The 18,025-nt window shown below is 47.2% G+C and overlaps 1 protein-coding gene across 1 annotated transcript in view; it reads right to left on the bottom strand.

Moving 5' to 3' along the window:
* Positions 1-18,025, bottom strand: part of POU2F3 (POU class 2 homeobox 3) — an 85,044-nt gene that overhangs the window by 41,121 nt on the left and 25,898 nt on the right. Inside the window, exon 3 of the mRNA XM_068988834.1 lies at positions 12,581-12,615. Within this exon, the coding sequence (XP_068844935.1) occupies positions 12,581-12,615 (35 nt within the window). The remainder of the gene's footprint in view (positions 1-12,580; positions 12,616-18,025) is intronic.

Raw genomic sequence — 18,025 nt, 5'->3', positions numbered from 1 at the left:
GACTATTGAGTCTTGTCTGTGCTCTAGAGCCTGGGAGCCACGACTACTGAGCTCACACGCCGCAAATGCTGAAACCCACGCACCCTAGAGCCCGCGCTCTGCAACAAGAGAAGCCGCTGCCATGAGAAGCCCGAGCACCACAAGGAAGAGCAGCTCCCGCTCGCTGCAACCAGAGAAAGCCGTGTGCAGAGACAGACTCAGTGTAGCCAAACATAGAATAAGTTAAAAAAAATTAGAAAGCAACAGAGTCTAGTTGCTGCCTCTTCCTCTGTTCCTCCCTATCTTGAGGACATTTCCTTATTTTAAAGAGGATCATTTCTGGGTAGTACTTAGAAGCCCTTAGGACCTGGGAAGAAGAGGGGCTGGAGGTCTCCTGTGAGGTTAGACGGACCCTGGCTGAGTGGCTAGATTCTGAGTCAAGTCCCAAACCTCAGATCCTTCTACTCCCCACCCTGCTTTATGAGGTAAGAGTGTCTGTCTCTCAGAGGCCATGGTCCTGGCCAGGCTGAGGAGTGCCCTGAAGCCAGGGAGCTGTACTCCTCTTCACTGCCCAGCCAGCATAAGGGGAAGCACCATATTCTCGAAAAGGAAGTTGGTTCTGGTTCACTTCAGAGAGAAAGGGACTCCATGCCTTTGGGCAGCTGCATGGCTTCTCTCGGGGCAGAGCAGTGTTAACTCTTTCTGTCTGGCCTGGGGGCTCGTACCCTAGCAGCCACACCTCTGAGAGTCCCAGCCCCAGACAGGGGGCACAGAAGCCTTCCACCACTGGCCCCAGCAGGAATCAGCGTTTACCCCCAGGGACTGGGTGTTCTAATCTTTCTGGGCTTCAGTTTACCAGCTCCCCAACTGGCCCGCAAAACCCACTTCCAAGCTCTCAGATGAGTCCCGTCCACTGTGATGGGGTCAAGTTTAAACATTTCCTGGTTAGGATCACACACTTTCTTTGAGAAGATGTCATTGGGGAAAAGCCAAATTAATACAGAAGTTACTTTAAGCAAATCCTATGGATGATGTTTGCTTTAATTCATCGTAAAAGGGCATTCTTTATAGTCTCTGAAAAGATTGAGCATAATATTGCTTTAAATAGCAGGCTCTTGGTGGAAAAAAAGTAAATTAGTTGATAAAACTTTAACTTACATACAATATTTTGGGAACCACCCTCTCAGGTATGGAGAGGCATGCCCGTGTTTACCTGGCACCAACTGAGTCTGGCATATTTTTCTTATTATTCCTCTAGGAACGGGCTGAGTCAGGCACAAGGGCACAGGTTAGGGCACCCAGAAGAAGGCCTGCAGTTGGGGGAATCTGAGTGGAACTATCATCTGGAAAATGGTGAACCCTCGGCCTTCAGTGCCTCCCAAGAGCAGAGTTGGAGCAGGCTGATGTGAAACAGGGCAGCGAGAATCAACTGTGGCAACAGCAACGACAGCCAGTTTATTGAGCACTTGCTATATTCCAGATAGCTTACACTCAAGATTTCTTTCACTGTTCATCCTAACAATACTGTGAGGTTGATGCTATTATTTCCCCGCATTTTACAGAGAGAGAAACTGAGGCTTGGGAAGGGTGAGTGACCCCAGCTCCTAGTGGTAGAGCCAAGATTCAAATCCAGGTCTGTGTGATCCCAGGGCTGGATCTCTGACCTCTACACAGTCACTTGCAAGCCTAGAACCAGACACCCTGCAGTAGTCCACACCAGCAGTGTCTGGGGAGAAAATGTTACAAGATGGCAGTGCAGGGGAGGGGCTGCCAAGACAGAGAAACAAAACAGGATGCGAATCCTTGGGAGCTGGAAGCCAAGGGGAATTTAGTGGCCTCGCAGGGGGGAGGGAAGGGAGTCTTGATATTGGGTCTGGAAACAAGCAGCAGAGGCCAGAGGGGTGATGGGGGCAATGGGGGCAGCCAATTAGCAGAATAAGTTGGAATTGGAGACAGGAGGCCAGCAATGGACACAGTGCATATGATCAAGGAAACACTGAATAAAGGTAAATGGAATAAGTCCTGGCTCTGCCACTTAAGTGAAGTCACTTTACCATTTTGAGCCTAAGTTCCCTTGTTCATTGAGAATAGTGACTCTTCTTTAATAGCTGTTGTGAGAGTCAAACTGTTGGCTTAATGGGGTAGGGAACTGAACAAGGCCACAGCGCCTGAGCCCTGAGCCCGGCCTCCGAAGCCACTCTCGGGCTAGACTAGGAGAGGGAAGTTTGAGGCGGAAAAGTTTATTTTCTGCCGCAGCAGTGATTCTAGGAGAAGGAGAATCTTCTGGATACTAGAGTTGCCTTGACAGCCCTCCGACTGGGGGCACAGAGAAGCCAGGTCCCACCCCCTGCCCTGTGGGCACACACACAGGCAAACAGTCGTCTCCTCCCTGCACCCTTCTCACGCACAGGCCAGGGAGGCACTCCTCCTCTCAGGGCAGGGGAACCCTCTGGGTGGGAACCCTGCTTCACCCCGCCCCTCCCCTGGCAGCCTTCCCCGAGCCTGCAGATAGCATCTCTGTCATGCAGGCTGGCAAGCCCTGGCCACGAGAGGTCTGCGGTATGAGCACAAGGGCTGGGGACCGGTGGAAAAGTACTGCAGGTGGGGGGCTCTGGGCAACGTTAGGGCTCGTTGCTCCGCAGGATCTCTCTGTCTCAAAAACAGCCTGCCACAGGGTAGGATCAGACAGGCCTGCTGCACATCTGAGCTCCACCCTGGGTAAATTACTTAACCGCTCTGAGTTATAGTTACCCCAGCTGTATAATGGGAATAATCACGCTTACCTCACCTGGCTGTCGTAAGGATTAAGTAATATCAAATAAGATAGAACTTTAGGTAAAGTGCCTGGCACATTCCATCATCCACGGTTTGAATCCAGGAAAGTCTCTTGACCTTCCTGGACTCCGTTTTCTCATCTGTAAATTGGGAATTCTAAAAGCTATCGCTCTGGGTTGCTGTGAGGTTCCAATGAGATACTGCTTATGGAAGGCACGGCCTACTGCCTTTCAACTCAGGATGGTATTAATTTCTTATCCCATTCGAGCCAAATCCAGCTTCTTTTTCAAGACTCCTGCTCCAAAAAGATTCCTACATGAGAAGGGGATGAACTGGCCCTTCCTTACCAGAATCTAGACCCATCAAAGGCAACTCATTCAAATCTCCAAAGAAAGCCCTCTTTTGGATTCCCGCAGAATCAGGGGGAGAAGGTCTGACACTTTCCTTCTCCTCTTGTGTCCTCTCTGCTCTCCAGCCCACACATGAGTGGAGAGGAACGTTTGGTCTCCCACTCCCCATCTAGAGGCACCTGTGGGCTTGTGCCATTGCTGCAGCCGGAATGAGCTGGCCCCACACCCAGTGCCCAAGAGGGGCATCGTGGTGGTGTTGGTGGCTCTAAGGTCCCCCAGGGTGTCCCAGGACCAGGCCTCCTGAGAACCCTGGCTGCTCCTGTTCCTACCTGCTCCTCACAGTCCTGCTCTAATTAAGGCTCAATCCATCTAAATACTGAGGCTGCTGCCCAGGCCACGAACGGAGACCATTGACATCTGAGCCTCAAGCCAAACAGCAGTGGATGATTGGCAAAGGAGGACAAATTCCTACCTCTCCAAAAGCGAAGACACTCATCAGTTGCTTCCCATCCAAGCTTGGGGTGGATAGGGAGAAGCTTAGATGGAGAGATCGTGCGTCTCAGAAAAAAATTTCCTTCTAGTACCACTGGCAGCCCAACTAAACTGGTGCAAGCTCAGCAGAGCAGCCACCCAAGGAGAGAAGGGGAAGAGAAAATTATGGGTTCTCATTCATCAGAAATAATAGCAGCTAATGTTTATTGGTCAATGACTGTATGTCAGGGCCTATTCTGTGTCTTAACTGTAATTAACCCTTACAACATGCCTGGAAAGGAGGCCTGATGACTGTTCTCATCTTCAGGTGAGGACAGTGAAACACGGGGAGGTTGATCAATACACACAATTGGCTCAACTACATGGGACCACCTCCTCCCAGACAAGAGGGGCCGTGGAGCAGAAGAAGCATGGAGTCTGGAGTTTGGCTGGTCTAGCCTTAAATTCCCTACTTCTGGATGAAGTGATGTTGGGAAAATTCCTTAACCTTTCAGCGCCTCAGTTTTCTAATCTATGGAGTTGGAATGATCCCAAAGACCTCACAGGAGTGTTCTAAGTAATAAAAGGAACAATAAAAACGAAGCACATTGCACTCAGCACCTGTGCACAGGCAGGATTTATTATCATTTAATAATAATAAATATTTACTACTAATAAATATTTCTATTGTTATATTATCTTGACTATGATGGGGGAATCACTTTGGAGAAAGGAGTCATTTTGTCTCACCGACCATCTCCTGCCTCAGAATTCTGTCCTCCATCTACCCTGTGACTCAACAAGCCCCGCTTAGTCCCTGTTGAGGCTGCACTGGTTTACATACCCCTTGTTCTGACATTTTAAGGCACTTTTCAGACCTGGCTCCCTGTGGAATAGCAAGCGAGTTCTCTGAGGGCAGGTCTGTGTGCTATTTGGGGTACCTTTTCCCAGTGCTGGGGAGCCTCCATATTTCACTGCCTTGTCTTTCTGTGCGGAAGGGTCATAGCCACAGGAACACCTTGCCCTCCGCCTCCTGTAGAAGGCTCTGTGTCCTGGGTGAGTCTAGGTCAGCTCTCCTCACGGTGGAGGGTGGGGTGGGGGTGAGAGGAAACCTGAAAGCCATTCTCTGAAATCTGTGTGGTGGGTTTTCTGTCTTAATAACTAGGAGGTTCTATTTGCATTTACCAGGCAGAGGACAGACATTCTAGACATCCTGTGATGCAGAAGACGGTAATAGCCAAGAAACACTTGTTTGTGTTCTGTACAACTTGTATCTGGCTTTCAAATACCCACCAGACACTTGTGTCAGTAAATAGCCTGCCTATAATCACACGAGCCTAGAACCCAATTCCAGATTTTTTATTTTTCCGTTTGACTGCTCCATGCAGCAGGTGGCATCTTAGTTTCCCAATCAGGGATGAACCCAACCAGTGATTGAACTCACGTCCCCTGCACTGGAAGATTGGAAATGTGAATCTTAACCACTGGACTGCTAGGAAAGTCCCCAATTCCAGTTTTTAGGTGGGCACACTGTACTTTTTGCACACTTTTAATATGCATTGCCTTTTCCTGGGATGCCATTTTCTGCATAAATTGAAGAAAGATTATATTTTACTTTGTTTGGAAGTTTATCAAGAGTTTGCTTAACATTTTGGAAAATCCTGGCTTTTGAGCTGCCAGTATAGCATACCAATATCAGTCTGTACTTGTGTCTGTCCCATTCATGTAGACATCATATTATCTCATCAAACCTTCCGGGGGAGGCTTCACGAGGATTTACTTGCTGAAATATATATTATTTAATTTTTTTTTCATTCTCCTTTGAGTCATTATTCAAATTAGAGTATCCTACTGATTTTTAGGTATGTTTTCTATAAGTTTCATTCGAGGATATTAAGGGGATTTTATAGCACCCTGTTATAAGGGATATTGAATCTGATCAGGCTGAGAAGCACAGGTTTAGAGTGAAATGGATATGTGTGACTTGGTCCCTTCTGGGACCTAACTCTTGACTAGGAGGGTACTTGAAAGTCTGTTCTCTACCAACTCTGTGTGTGCTGGGTGGATATATTCAGTTCTGGAGCAAGGTCTTTGAAAATCCATTATGGCAACACATCAAAACCATGTCCCCCAACCAGTTAATTGAAAATAAGTTCTGGCCTATTGTTCAAGTGCAATCTTTTAAAATAAATTGTACCTTTATAAAGGATACCACCTAAAAGTAATACTGTATTGTTGTCCTTCTTTTGTTGGACGAAGAAATAAGAGATATGTTTTGATGTTTACTATGTATATTTTGTCCATCTAAGCTCTCTGATAGAATTAACCACTATTTTTATCATTACTCTGTCTTTATAATTTTGTTGTTAAATGATTTTTATAGCAATGTTTCCTAGGGTAAAAGTTTCACTTTCTTTTTGGCAATAAAAGCACACTGAGTTAAAAACAATCATGTCTCCCTTGCAGCTCTATCTGTCTGACTCCTGCATCTGTGTTTTTCAATTGCTTTGGTACCTGGGCGGGAGGAAAAAAGGGATGTCATAGGTCAACATACTAAAACCCAACCTTACTGCTTCAGTTCAGTTCAGTTCAGTTGCTCAGTCATGTCCGACTCTTTGCGACCCCATGAATCACAGCACGCTAGGCCTCCCTGTCCATCACCAACTGCCGGAGTTCAATCAGACTCGTGTCCATCGAGCCAGTGATGCCATCCAGCCATCTCATCCTCTGTCATCCCCTTCTCCTGCCCCCAATCCCTCCCAGCATCAGAGCCTTTGGTTAGGGTTGAGCAAAATGTAGTTGGCTGGCTCCTCAATCTCTTCCCTTAGTCTGCCCATCCACCATCAACAATCTTGCCTCCACCTGGAAGTACAGGACCGGGAGCTGGATTCTGCCGCAGATGGAAACAAGCCTCAGAGGATCAAGACTTTCACGATCCTTAATTTTCATCCTCCGAGGTCTTTCACAAGGAGGTCTCAGAGTCTCCCTCCAGCTTATTGGGCCCCCTATCCCTAGCTCTATCCCTAGCGCTATCCCTATGCTCTAGCCCTTTCTGAGACTCCCTGAATCAGCCCCACTGGCATTAGTATAATGCAAGGGCCCCCCTCTCTTCCTTCCCTCCCCCTGCCTTCCTGCAACCCCCTGCAATTTGCCACTGTGTTTTCTTCCCACCAACTGGGAGCTCTTGTGGGCAGGGACCTCGTTCTACCCTTCTCTGACTCCTCCTCACTACCCAAGCTAGGCACAGGTTTGTGGGACTAAATGGTCAAACGTGGTCAAGTAATTCCCTCCCTCACCCTCTGGTGCTCAGCTAGAGTGGGGCCGGCCCTCCTTGGAAGACTCACTATGTCTTCACTGCAGACCTTCACGCCCCAGCTTGAGAGCCTGGTCCTGCCTCCATCATGGAAAGTGAAAGTGAAGTTGCTCAGTCGTGTCTGACTCTTTGCAACCCCATGGACCATAACCTACCAGGCTCCTCTGTCCATGGGATTTTCCAGGCAAGAGTACTGGAGTGCATTGCCATTTCCTTCTCCAGGGGATCTTCCCGACCCAGCGATCAAACCCGGGTCTCCCACATAGCCGGCAGACACTTTACCGTCTGAGCCACCAGGGAAGCCCAATTACTACTCAGGTGGCTTAGTGAAAGTGAAAGACGCTCAGTCGTGTCCGACTCTTTGCAACCCCATGAACTATACAGTCCATGGAATTCTCTAGGCCAGAATACTGGAGTGGGTAGTCTTTCCCTTCTCCAGGGGATCTTCCAAACCCAGGGATCCAACCCAGGCCTTCCACATTGCAAGTGAATTCTTTACCAGCTGAGCCACAAGGGAAGCTCCTCCTGTTGTAGGAGCAGATGAGTTGAGAATACTGCCAGGCCTGGGGCTGAGACAGAACCTCAGGTTGCTGGCTCTCAGCTTTGGGGGCAGGATGCTCAGAGACAAAGATACCTGCCAACCTGCTTCAGACTCTCTTCTGGCTTCAGAGAGCTTTTGTGAAGTCTTCTGGCCAGACAGCATTCCACAGCACAGGTGGAGACACCGTGCTGATAGTTCTGACGGACACCCATGGCCCTGGATTGATGAGGGGCCCAGAAGCCATCAGCACAGAGCGGCGCCAGGCTGCCCAGGTGTGCGTGTGTCACTGTGGGCTCTCCAAGCCCTGTGAGTCAATAATACTCCCTAAAGTTCTTCTGAAGTTAGCTGCTGGTCCAAAGAGCAGGAAGTGGAAGCGGAGAAACTCCGGGACTGGAAGGCTGTCCCTCGGGCTCCTGAACTCGCTGACAGGGTGCTTAGCCCTCCCCCCCGCCCCCCTCTTCTCGGCTAAATCCTTCATCCATGTTCTCCCTCCTCTGTCTCCTCTCTGCACCTCCCATCTCTCCCCAGGCCCACAGCCCCCCAGAGCCTCCCTCATCCCCCCAGGCCTTCTCTCCCCAGGCCCACAGCCCCCCAGAGCCTCCCTCATCCCCTCAGACCTTCTCTCCCCAGGCCCACAGCCCCCCAGAGCCTCCCTCATCCCCCCAGGCCTTCTCTCCCCAGGCCCACAGCCCCCCAGAGCCTCCCTCATCCCCCCAGACCTTCTCTTCACACTGTCTCCATCTTCGGCCGACATCTCCGTCTCTTCATCATCCCCCTCCTTGGAAGGGAATTCTGTAGTCCTCATCTCCATCAGGTCCTAACCCCTCCTCCCCTCCCCCGCCCCCCATAGCAACCTGGCATCTGTTCTCATCACGATGCCACGATGAGACCAGCACTGTTCACCTCACTGCCAGACCATGGCCACTTCCCAGGTGGGGCTGTACAACATCTCTGTGCACTCTGACGCTGTTGTCCCCGCCTTCGTGAAAATCTCTCCTCTGTGGGTGTGGTTCTCCCTCCGTCCCTTTCACCACTCCTTCTTAGTCTCATCTATGGGTACCTGTTCCTCAGCCTGTCCCTGACATGTTTCTTCTCTCCAGGTCTTCTTTGGATTCTCATCCCAGTCTGCAACACCTCCCAAGGTGACCTCACCCCTTCCCATCACTAGGATTAACACCATTCAATGGTGACGCCTCAGTATGCATCCTGACCTGTCTGCTGGCTCTAGATCTGAGTTTCGCATCATATATTGAGCACCTATAGAGCATTATCTGCCCTTCTTCCTCCTCCTATCATCTGGAAAAACTGGCTGGACCTCCCATCCTCTTGATCTCTGATCACAGCCCCACTAATGTTCAGCATCCAAGCCAGAAACACAAGAAGTGTGCCAGACCTTTCCCCTTCCTTTGCTGCGCATCTCCAATTTGTTGCCAAAATCCTCCTGATTGTATACCAGAAATATCTCCCAAACTGGACTCTCTTTTGCTCTGGGTTGGGAAGATCCCCTGGAGAAGGAAATGGCAATCCACTCCAGTACTCTTGCCTGGAAAAATCCCATGGATGGGGGAGCCTCGTAGGCTATAGTCCATGGGGTCGCAAAGAGTCGGACATGACTGAATGACTTCATTTTCTTCATGCTTGCTGACACAGGAATAATAATTGCAAATACCTATACAGTATATATATATTTTAGACATTGTCAAAGAGGTACACACTCACAACAGTCCTGTGAGATAGGTACCAGTATTCTCCCCAGAGAAATACAGAAGTTGAAGAACTTATACAGGGTCACAATGCCAGGCAGTGCAAAGCCCAGGACTCAAATGCAGGCCATCTGGCTCTATGTCTGGGTGCTTCATCCCACTCCTTGGCATTGCCCACTTCCTCCTACTTCAACAGCATCCCATGGGCCTCTCTCACATCAGTCCATTCATCTTTCCTCCCTCCTCATCCATACCCACTTCTAACACTCTTCCATTAAGCGAAACTAGTTTTGTTTGAAAAACCCTGGTGGCTCCCTACTGTCCACAGGATAGATCCAAACTTCTTTGCTGGGCATTCAAAGTTCTACACAATCTGTCCATCCTCATCTTCCACCATCACATCCCATGCTGACCTTCTCATAGTTTCCTTTTATGTAGTGAGACTTCTTTCACAGCAACAAGAATATTCTTGTTGTTCCTCTCTGCCAGTCAAATCCCATACTCTTCCCTTGTCACCCGCTTTGGACACCATCTCTATGGTGACATCACTGTGCAGTATCTCAGAACTCAGCGCTCTTCTGTCTTAACAGAATTCACTACAGAGTTTGTTGGCAATTTATCATCTTACAAATGACACCCTCTATCTAGCCCTTAGGAATGATTAAGTATTCAAAGAATGAATGGTTAGCCCCAGATCCAGCCTGCTGGGTCCTTCTGTCTCTGACCCTTAAATTTCAAAAAGATTCTTTTCTCTGGCTCACACGAGATCATAAAGGCTGGAAAGATTTCATGTGACATTTTCTCCTCACTCTCTACAGCTCAGAGTAAAGAAATGGACACTTTCTTCCCTGTTTTTCTTCAAAGAAAAACATGAAAGGAATGCGGAAGCATAACCAAACAGAATATGGCATGAGAAAATTGATGGGACCATAACATACAGACTGCAGGGGCTTTGGCGACCATGTCATGCAAACATCTTTCTTTTATTTGTGACGACACCAAGGCCCAGAAAGGAGAAGAGGATTGTGTACGGTGCAACAGCACTGGCCCTCAGGACCTCAGAGTCCCTCTCCAGGGATCTGGCCTTGTCCTGGTGCCTCCCAGCTCTGAATTAATCTTTCCGAGGGACTTAGGGGTGGCCCTGCTTCTGGGTCAGCTCACTATTATCTCCCAAACAGGCTCAGGTTGCTTTCCTGGGATCAGGAAGTTAACAGGCTCAGCATGAAACTTCCTGATGAGTAAATGTCCCTTGTTCATGCAACCTCAAGATGGCAGGCAGTGTATCCAGAGCCTGGCTGCAATTCCCCATGGCACCAACTGGCTTGGGGTCTTCCAGCCAGAGCTTCTCCAAAGGCGGTGGCTTAGCCTTTGCTTTCCTGCGTCCGCCAACCCTTCTCAGTATCAGACACAAAGATGACTCCTACACAACACTGTTTCTTCCCCTCCCTGCTCCCTCCACCTCCCACTTCCTCCAGGTTAGTCACAGTGAGGTCACGCTCAGCTGCTGGCTCCCAGGCCTCTCCCTAAGGACGGTGTGCATTTTCAGGGACAGGGGAATTGAGGGACTGGGGAGGAGGGTGCTGCAAGGCATCATGGGAAAAATGAGCTTGGGAGTCAAAGAGATGTGGGTTCAAGCCCTGGCTCTGCCAGTTAACCAATGTGTGTGACCTTTGGCAAATTACTTAACCTCTCAAACCCTTCCCCAAATCAGGTGGGGCTGCCTGGGAAGTGATTTCCTTACCTATGTAAGGTGAGAATAGCAAGGATCAAATGAGACAAAGTGCCAGAAGCACCTTGCCTACTGCCTGAGGGTCTGCAAATGTTGGCTTACTTCCCTTGTCATGAAGCTCGAGGGTATCACTATCAATTTAGGGACCTGAGAAATTCTAGTGCCCACCTGCAGGTCCACAGGTGAGCTGGTGTGAATGTGAGGGTGTGGGTGCTGGTATCTGATGGCATCTGAAAGGCAGAATGAGAGGGAGCCAGGTGGATTCTTAGGGAGGGCGTGGATGTGTGTGTTTGTGCACAGAGGTGAGTGCCAGTCTAAGTGGGTAAAGGAGTGTGACCAGCAGAGCCTCTCTTACTCCAAAATTCCCACCCCTCTAGAGAAAAGGTCTCTTGTGGGACTTCTCTGGTGGTTCAGTGATTAGGAATCCACATTGCAATGCAGGGGATGTGGGTTCGAACCGTGGTCGGGGAACTAAGATCCCACACGCCATGGAGCAACTAACCCTCATGCTGCAACTACTGAGCCCACATGCTCTGGAGCCTGTGTAACACAAATAGAGAAGCCTGTGGACTGAAAGAAAAAAAAAGGAAAAAATCTCTTCTGTTTGTTCTTGTCATTAATGAGAAATGCAAAAACCCTTCCCAGGGGAGGGTGGGATTGCCCTCCTCTCCGCCCTGATGAGGCTTATGCAAGAGAAGCAAACTCCAGTGAGGTCCTCCCCTGACAGAAACCAGGAAACTTTCTCCCGAATGGTGAGGAAACCTTATCCCTAAAGAAGTTCAAAGGATCAGGGGCCTCTCGGTAGGCTGCTGGGCCCAGAGGGGCTGCCCCCAGCCTTGTCCTAAGTGCAACGTTTTCCCCAGCTTCAAAAAGATCACACAGGCAGCCAAACCCACCAGGCCTGTGGAGCAGGCCCCCTCCAGGCTGGGCTAGTGCTGCCATGTCTTGGTGTGGATGGGCTACTCCGTGCGCATCTCATCCAAGGGACTGTGAGAGGCGTACCCTGGGCCGTGATGCTCAGGAAGAACAGGCAAGGGGCCACACTCCAACCACGGAGGGCTCCTTCAGGGTCACAGAATCCTCAGGCATATCCTCCATCCTCCTGCCCTGGAAACACACCTGGCCAAACTATCTCTTCGGTGAGAATCTGTTTCATCTTTTTTTTTTTTTTTTTTAATAAATACTTATTTATCTGGCTGAGCTGGGGTTTAGCTGGGGCACATAGGATCCTAGTTGAAGATCTTTAGTTGCAGCATGTGGGATCTAGTTCCCTGACCAGGGATGGAACCTGGGACTCCTGCATTGGGTGCTCAGAGTCCTAGGCACTGGATCTTAGGCACCAGGGACGTCCTTGTCTTATTTTTAAAGATGTTGAGAGAGAAGCTTATTCTATAGCCTCCTTCCCTTGGTAGCTCTTCCAGTGTCTGATAAAGCTCATTGGCTCCAAGTCCTTCCTCATAGTTTACCTAGATGTGTCTTTAACTGAAGCCCACCCTTTTGTCTTCTTCCCAGGTGGCTTAGTGCTAAAGAATTTTCCTGCCAATTCAGGAGATGCAGGTTGCAAAAGCTCTTAAATACCCGTACCAATCCTGAGAGTGATGAGTCTATAAATAAACACCCTTGAACACTTCCCTTAATCTTATTTGTGTCCCCACACTTGACATAGTATGAATGACCCCTAAAATTTATAGAATAAATTTTTCTTCTGAATGTCCTTACCTGCCTGTTGAAATCTAAGCCATTTCGATCATTTCCTGAAAAGATAAAAAAAAAAAAAAAGAAAATATTAATAGCTAGCAAGATTGGAAGAGACTGAAAGTTAAAGGGAAACAGGATGTCAGGATGAGCTCCTCTTTATTTTGAAAAAGTACACTTGCCTGCCCTGTGGCCAGACTCTTTTTGTTTATTCTGTTTCCTGGGACAGTCTTTGAAAAATTTTCTTCAAGAAGGGAGTAACCAGACAAGCAAAGGGGAGACTGACTTGTCCAAAGTCATCTAGAATCTAACTGGGATTAGAACTTGCCATACCGGAATGCTTCTGCCAGATGTCCTCAGACAGAAGTTCTGAAACAGGCTTTCTGGAAAAGCAAGGGATGACCGGCCATGGATCCTAAAGGAATTACCCGAAGGCAAGAAGTCCCTCCACTATCCCAGCCCTCCAGGGTTAATGGGATCTAAATCATATCAGGTAGATGACTGTCACCCCTGTTTCTATCACCTGTCCCCCAACTTTCATTCTTCGTTTTATTCATCTTTTTCCCTTTATAATAAATGTTCAGTTGAAAAATTAAAGGTGTGCTTAATAGAAAAAAAATTTTTATATAGAAAAAGTAGCAGAAAAATCAACTTGCAAAGAGCTACAATGAATATTTTTGTATATTTCATGACCTTTTTTATGCTTGCTTTTCCTAATTGAATATACTACTCTGTACAGATTTTTACTCTGCTTTTTCTAGTGAATATCATAAACCTTTCTCCTACACCATTAAGGAACATCATAAACCTTTCTCCTACACCATTAAGGAACATCATAAACCTTTCTCCTATGCTTGCAAAGATAACTTTTAATGGCTATATAGTATTCCATTTATGGACATACCAAAATTTGCTTAAATATATACCTATTATTAGAGAAATGCTTCCATTCTTTGCTAAAATTAAGTTTCCTATTCATATACCTCCTCAGGGCAGAAGCTACCAAACAATCTTCCTTTGTGCCCCATGGATAACTGGCTCTATAATGGCAAGAAAATGATATTAAATGCCATACACCCTGAGCCTAGCACTGGGCTTAGTACATAACAGGAATTCAAATTATATTGGTTGGGACTTCCCTGGTCATCCAGTGGTCAAGAATCTGCCGGACCAAGCAGGCGATGTGGGTTCAATCCCTGGTCAGGGATACCACATGCATGAGATAACTAAGCCTGAGCCACAATAAAGATTCTACATACAGCCAATAATAAATAAATAAAAATTTTTAAAAAATTTAAAAATATTGCATTGGTTGAATGAATGAATAAATGAACATGTGAATGAATTCAGACCTTAACAGATTTGCCACAAATGCAGAAGGTTCACATCTGGCTTTGGCTTGGTCAGCCCTTAATAAAAATGGCAGAATGCAACTTAAATAAGAAAAGAAATTCTCCAGAAAGTAAGAATGATAATCATCTGGCATTGGGATGACAAAACTTACTAGAGGAAAAAAGAAAACCTGAACAAAATGACATTATGTAATAATGTATATTCAGGTTTATCACATTCTGGTAATCCTTGACATATTTGAAACTTTTTCATTATTATTATATTTGTCATGGTGATCTGTGATCAACAATCTTTGATGTTACTATTATACTACGACTCGCCAAAGGCTCAGACGATGGTTATCACTTTGTACTAACAAAGTTATTTTTCATTAAAAAAAAAAAAATTCTGCTTTCCATTGGTTCCTCAATAGCTTTGGAATGAAGTCCAAATTTCTTAGTATAACAAATAATTCCCCATATGATCTAGTTTCTGCCTACCTTCCCTGCTGTCTTCCGCCTCTCATGATCTCACCTTCCTCCCTTCCAGGTACCCTGTGCTCCAGTCACACGGAAAGATCCACACGTCCAAACACGCCACACCTCTCCCATTTCCATGCCTCCATGCCCTGTTCCTTTTCACAAAGCTGGTCCCTCTCCCCTCTCTACCTGCCCTATGGCGCCTGTCATGGAACTCCTTTTCTTGTCTGCATGTCTCTCTCTCCCTCTGGTCTATGAATTCCTTGAAAACCAGAATGATGACACCACTTTTGTCCTCAAAGACCACTGTAGTTCCTAACATTGGTCAGAGGCTCAAGAAGCACCTGATAGATGAATGAATGGGGTCCAGGAGAATCCTCTGGAGCTTTAACTGAAGCCCCCTTCCCTCTGCTCTGCTCTAAATGATAGATAAGCTTGGCCCTTGCCTGTATGGTTGGTTGTGAAGCATCCCTGAGAGCAGCTGGGCTGGCAAGATGACAGCAGAAGTTAAGGGCTATGGGATTCCGAGAAAGAGGCAATAGGTGAGACAAGAAGTCATCTCTGAATAGCAGTCTGATTTTGAGATTAAATAAGCTAATCTGAGAGGGGAGCTAAAATGGGAAGGGCCCAAGGACTGAAAATAGTGTGTGTGTGGAGACTAGACTTAAAGATAAAATTGCTTTGGTATTCAAAAAATTTTTTTTCATGACATTGTAAATGTAGCCTTGTAAGGGGGTAATTTTAAAATATGACCAAAGAACAAATTCATTCATTCCACAAAATACACTCTATATACCAAGCACTGTTCTAGGCACTTGAAATATCATGCTGGAAAATCAGATGATGTCCCTGGCCACACAGAGCTTCTTTTCTAGTTGAAGACACATAAAAGGAATATGAAAACAAATACACAATTTCATTTAGAAAGAGTTACTGTGGAAAACAATAGTGATGGTCAGGAGAAGAGTGTCAGAGGCTGTTCATAATCAGGGTGGTCTGGGAAGATCATTCTAGACAGAGGGATTGAGGCCTGTGCGAGGCAAGAACAGGCTTGCCTGTTGAGGAACAGTGATGAGCCAGTAGGGCTGGAGAGACGGGGATGGGTGTGGCCCAGGGCAAGACCCAGGGCAAGATGACGTGGCTCTGGAAGGCAGGTCATGCCAAAGACTTTGGCTTTCATGCCAAGGACGCTGGGAAGTGATCAGAGGGTTTTGAGCAGAGGAGTTACATGAATTGACTTCAGTGCTTAAACCTGCTGTGATCAGGGACTTCCCTGGTGGTCTAGTAATTAAGACTCCATGCTCCAAATGCAGTGGGCACGGGTTCGATCCCTGGTTGGGGAAGATCCTGTATGTCATGTGGCATGGCCAAAAATAAATAAACCCGTGGTAATCAGCTGTAGAGATAAGCAAGGGGGAAGGGAGGCCATGCAGTCAGTCAGGTGAGAGAGGGCAGTGCACAGGACAGAAGGGCAGCCGTGGAGGTGGTTAGAAGGACTTGGATTTTGAATTGATACCTGACACAACTAGATATTTTAAAAATATATTTAGTTTTGGCTGTGCTGGGCTGTTGCTGTGCACAGGCTCTCTCTAGCTGTGGCGAGCTGAGGCTATTCCAGTGGCCATATGTGGGCTTTTCACTCTGGCGGCTTCTCTTGCTGTGGAGCACAGGCCCTGGTTGTGGCACGTGGGCTTAGTTGCTCTGGGGCAGATTCTAAACCATTGGATCGCCAGGAAAGCCCTGCCACATATTTTAGAGTCAGTGTTTTGTGTGTCTGTTTTCCTCATGAAATTGTGAGTTCCTAGAGGCCAGGGTTGGAGAAGGCAATGGCACCCCACTCCAGTACTCTTGCCTGGAAAATCCCATGGATGGAGGAGCCTGGTAGGCTGCAGTCCATGGGGTCGCGAAGAGTCGGACACGACTAAGCAACTTCACTTCAACTTTTCACTTTCATGCATTGGAGAGGGAAATGGCAACCCACTCCAGTGTTCTTGCCTGGAGAATCCCAGGGACAGGGGAGGCTAGTGGGCTGCAGTCTATGGGGTCACACAGAGTCGGGCACGACTGAAGCGACTTAGCAGCAGCAGCAGCAGCAGCAGCAGCAGAGGCCAGGGTTATTTCTTCTTACTCATTTTTGTACTCTGAGAGCCTTTAACAGCATTTAACACATAGTAGGAGCTTAATAAATGCATGTTTAACTGATCCAAGTAACTAAGAAACTGCACCTGAGATGGATCTCCTATTCAGATCTAAGAAACCACGGGTCCCTCCATCTGCAGAAATCTGAACACATTCTATTATATAAGCTCTGGCTTTGGAAGATGCCAGTCACTTGTAGGAAAAAACAAAGCAGGACAGACACCCAGAAGGACCAGTGCATTATTTTTAGAGTTGGAAGGATACTGAAGTCCAGCCTCAGAGGGAAGCACCTTGTGGTGGTCACACAGCCTCAGAGACTCTGAGTTTTGGACTAAAGCTTGGATCTCTCAACTCCTGTACTCATACAGTTTTCCCAATAAACTCACTATGCCCAGAGTCCAACACAGAGGGAACCAAGTATTAGGCTATAATCAATAGTTTAGGCAAGTAAGCAGGATAGATGCTGATCAAATTTGGAGGTGATTTAAAGCAGGAAGAAAAATTAACTCAGCTGGATGATGTAATCAGGATTAGAAAATATTTTGGTTGATTCTAATAGAACTGGACATGAAACAACAGACTGGTTCCAAATAGGAAAAGGAGTACGGCAAGGCTGTATATTGTCACCCTGCTTATTTAACTTATATGCAGAATACATCATGAGAAATCCTGGGCTGGAAGAAGCACAAGCTGGAATCAAGACTGCCAGGAGAAATATCAATAACCTCAGATATGCAGATGACACCACCCTTATGGCAGAAAGTGAAGAGGAACTAAAAAGCCTCTTGATGAAAGTGAAAGAGGAGAGTGAAAAAGTTGGCTTAAAGCTCAACATTCAGAAAACTAAGATCATGGCATCTGGTCCCATCACTTCATGGCAAATAGATGGGGAAACAGTGGAAACAGTGACAGACTTTATTTTTGGGGGCTCCAAAATCACTGCAAATGGTGATTGCAGCCATGAAATTAAAAGATGCTTACTCCTTGGAAGGAAAGTTGTGACCAACCTAGATAGCATGTTAAAAAACAGAGACATTACTTTGCCAACAAAGGTCCATCTAGTCAAGGCTATGGTTTTTCCAGTGGTCATGTATGGATGTGAGAGTTGGACTGTGAAGAAAGCTGAACGCTGAAGAATTGATGCTTTGGAACTGTGGTGTTGGAGAAAACTCTTAAGAGTCTGTTGGACTGCAAGGAGATCCAACCAGTCCATCCTAAAGGAAATCAGTCCTGGGTGTACATTAGAAGGACTGATGCTAAAGCTGAAACTCCAATACTTTGGCCACCTCATGTGAAGAGTTGACTCATTGGAAAAGACTCTGATGCTGGGAGGGATTGGGGGCAGGAGGAGAAGGGGATGACAGAGGACAAGATGGCTGGATGGCATCACCAACTCGATGGACATGAGTCTGAGTGAACTCTGGGAGTTGGTGATGGACAGGGAGGCCTGGAATGCTGCAATTCATGGGGTCGCAAAGAGTCGGACACGACTGAGTGACTGAACTGAACTGAACTGAAC

Source organism: Capricornis sumatraensis, chromosome 16, assembly GCF_032405125.1.
Source record: "Capricornis sumatraensis isolate serow.1 chromosome 16, serow.2, whole genome shotgun sequence".
In the NCBI taxonomy this organism is placed as follows: domain Eukaryota; kingdom Metazoa; phylum Chordata; class Mammalia; order Artiodactyla; family Bovidae; genus Capricornis; species Capricornis sumatraensis.
Note: the sequence above shows the minus strand (reverse complement) of the source record. Positions and strands in the feature narration are given on the sequence as shown.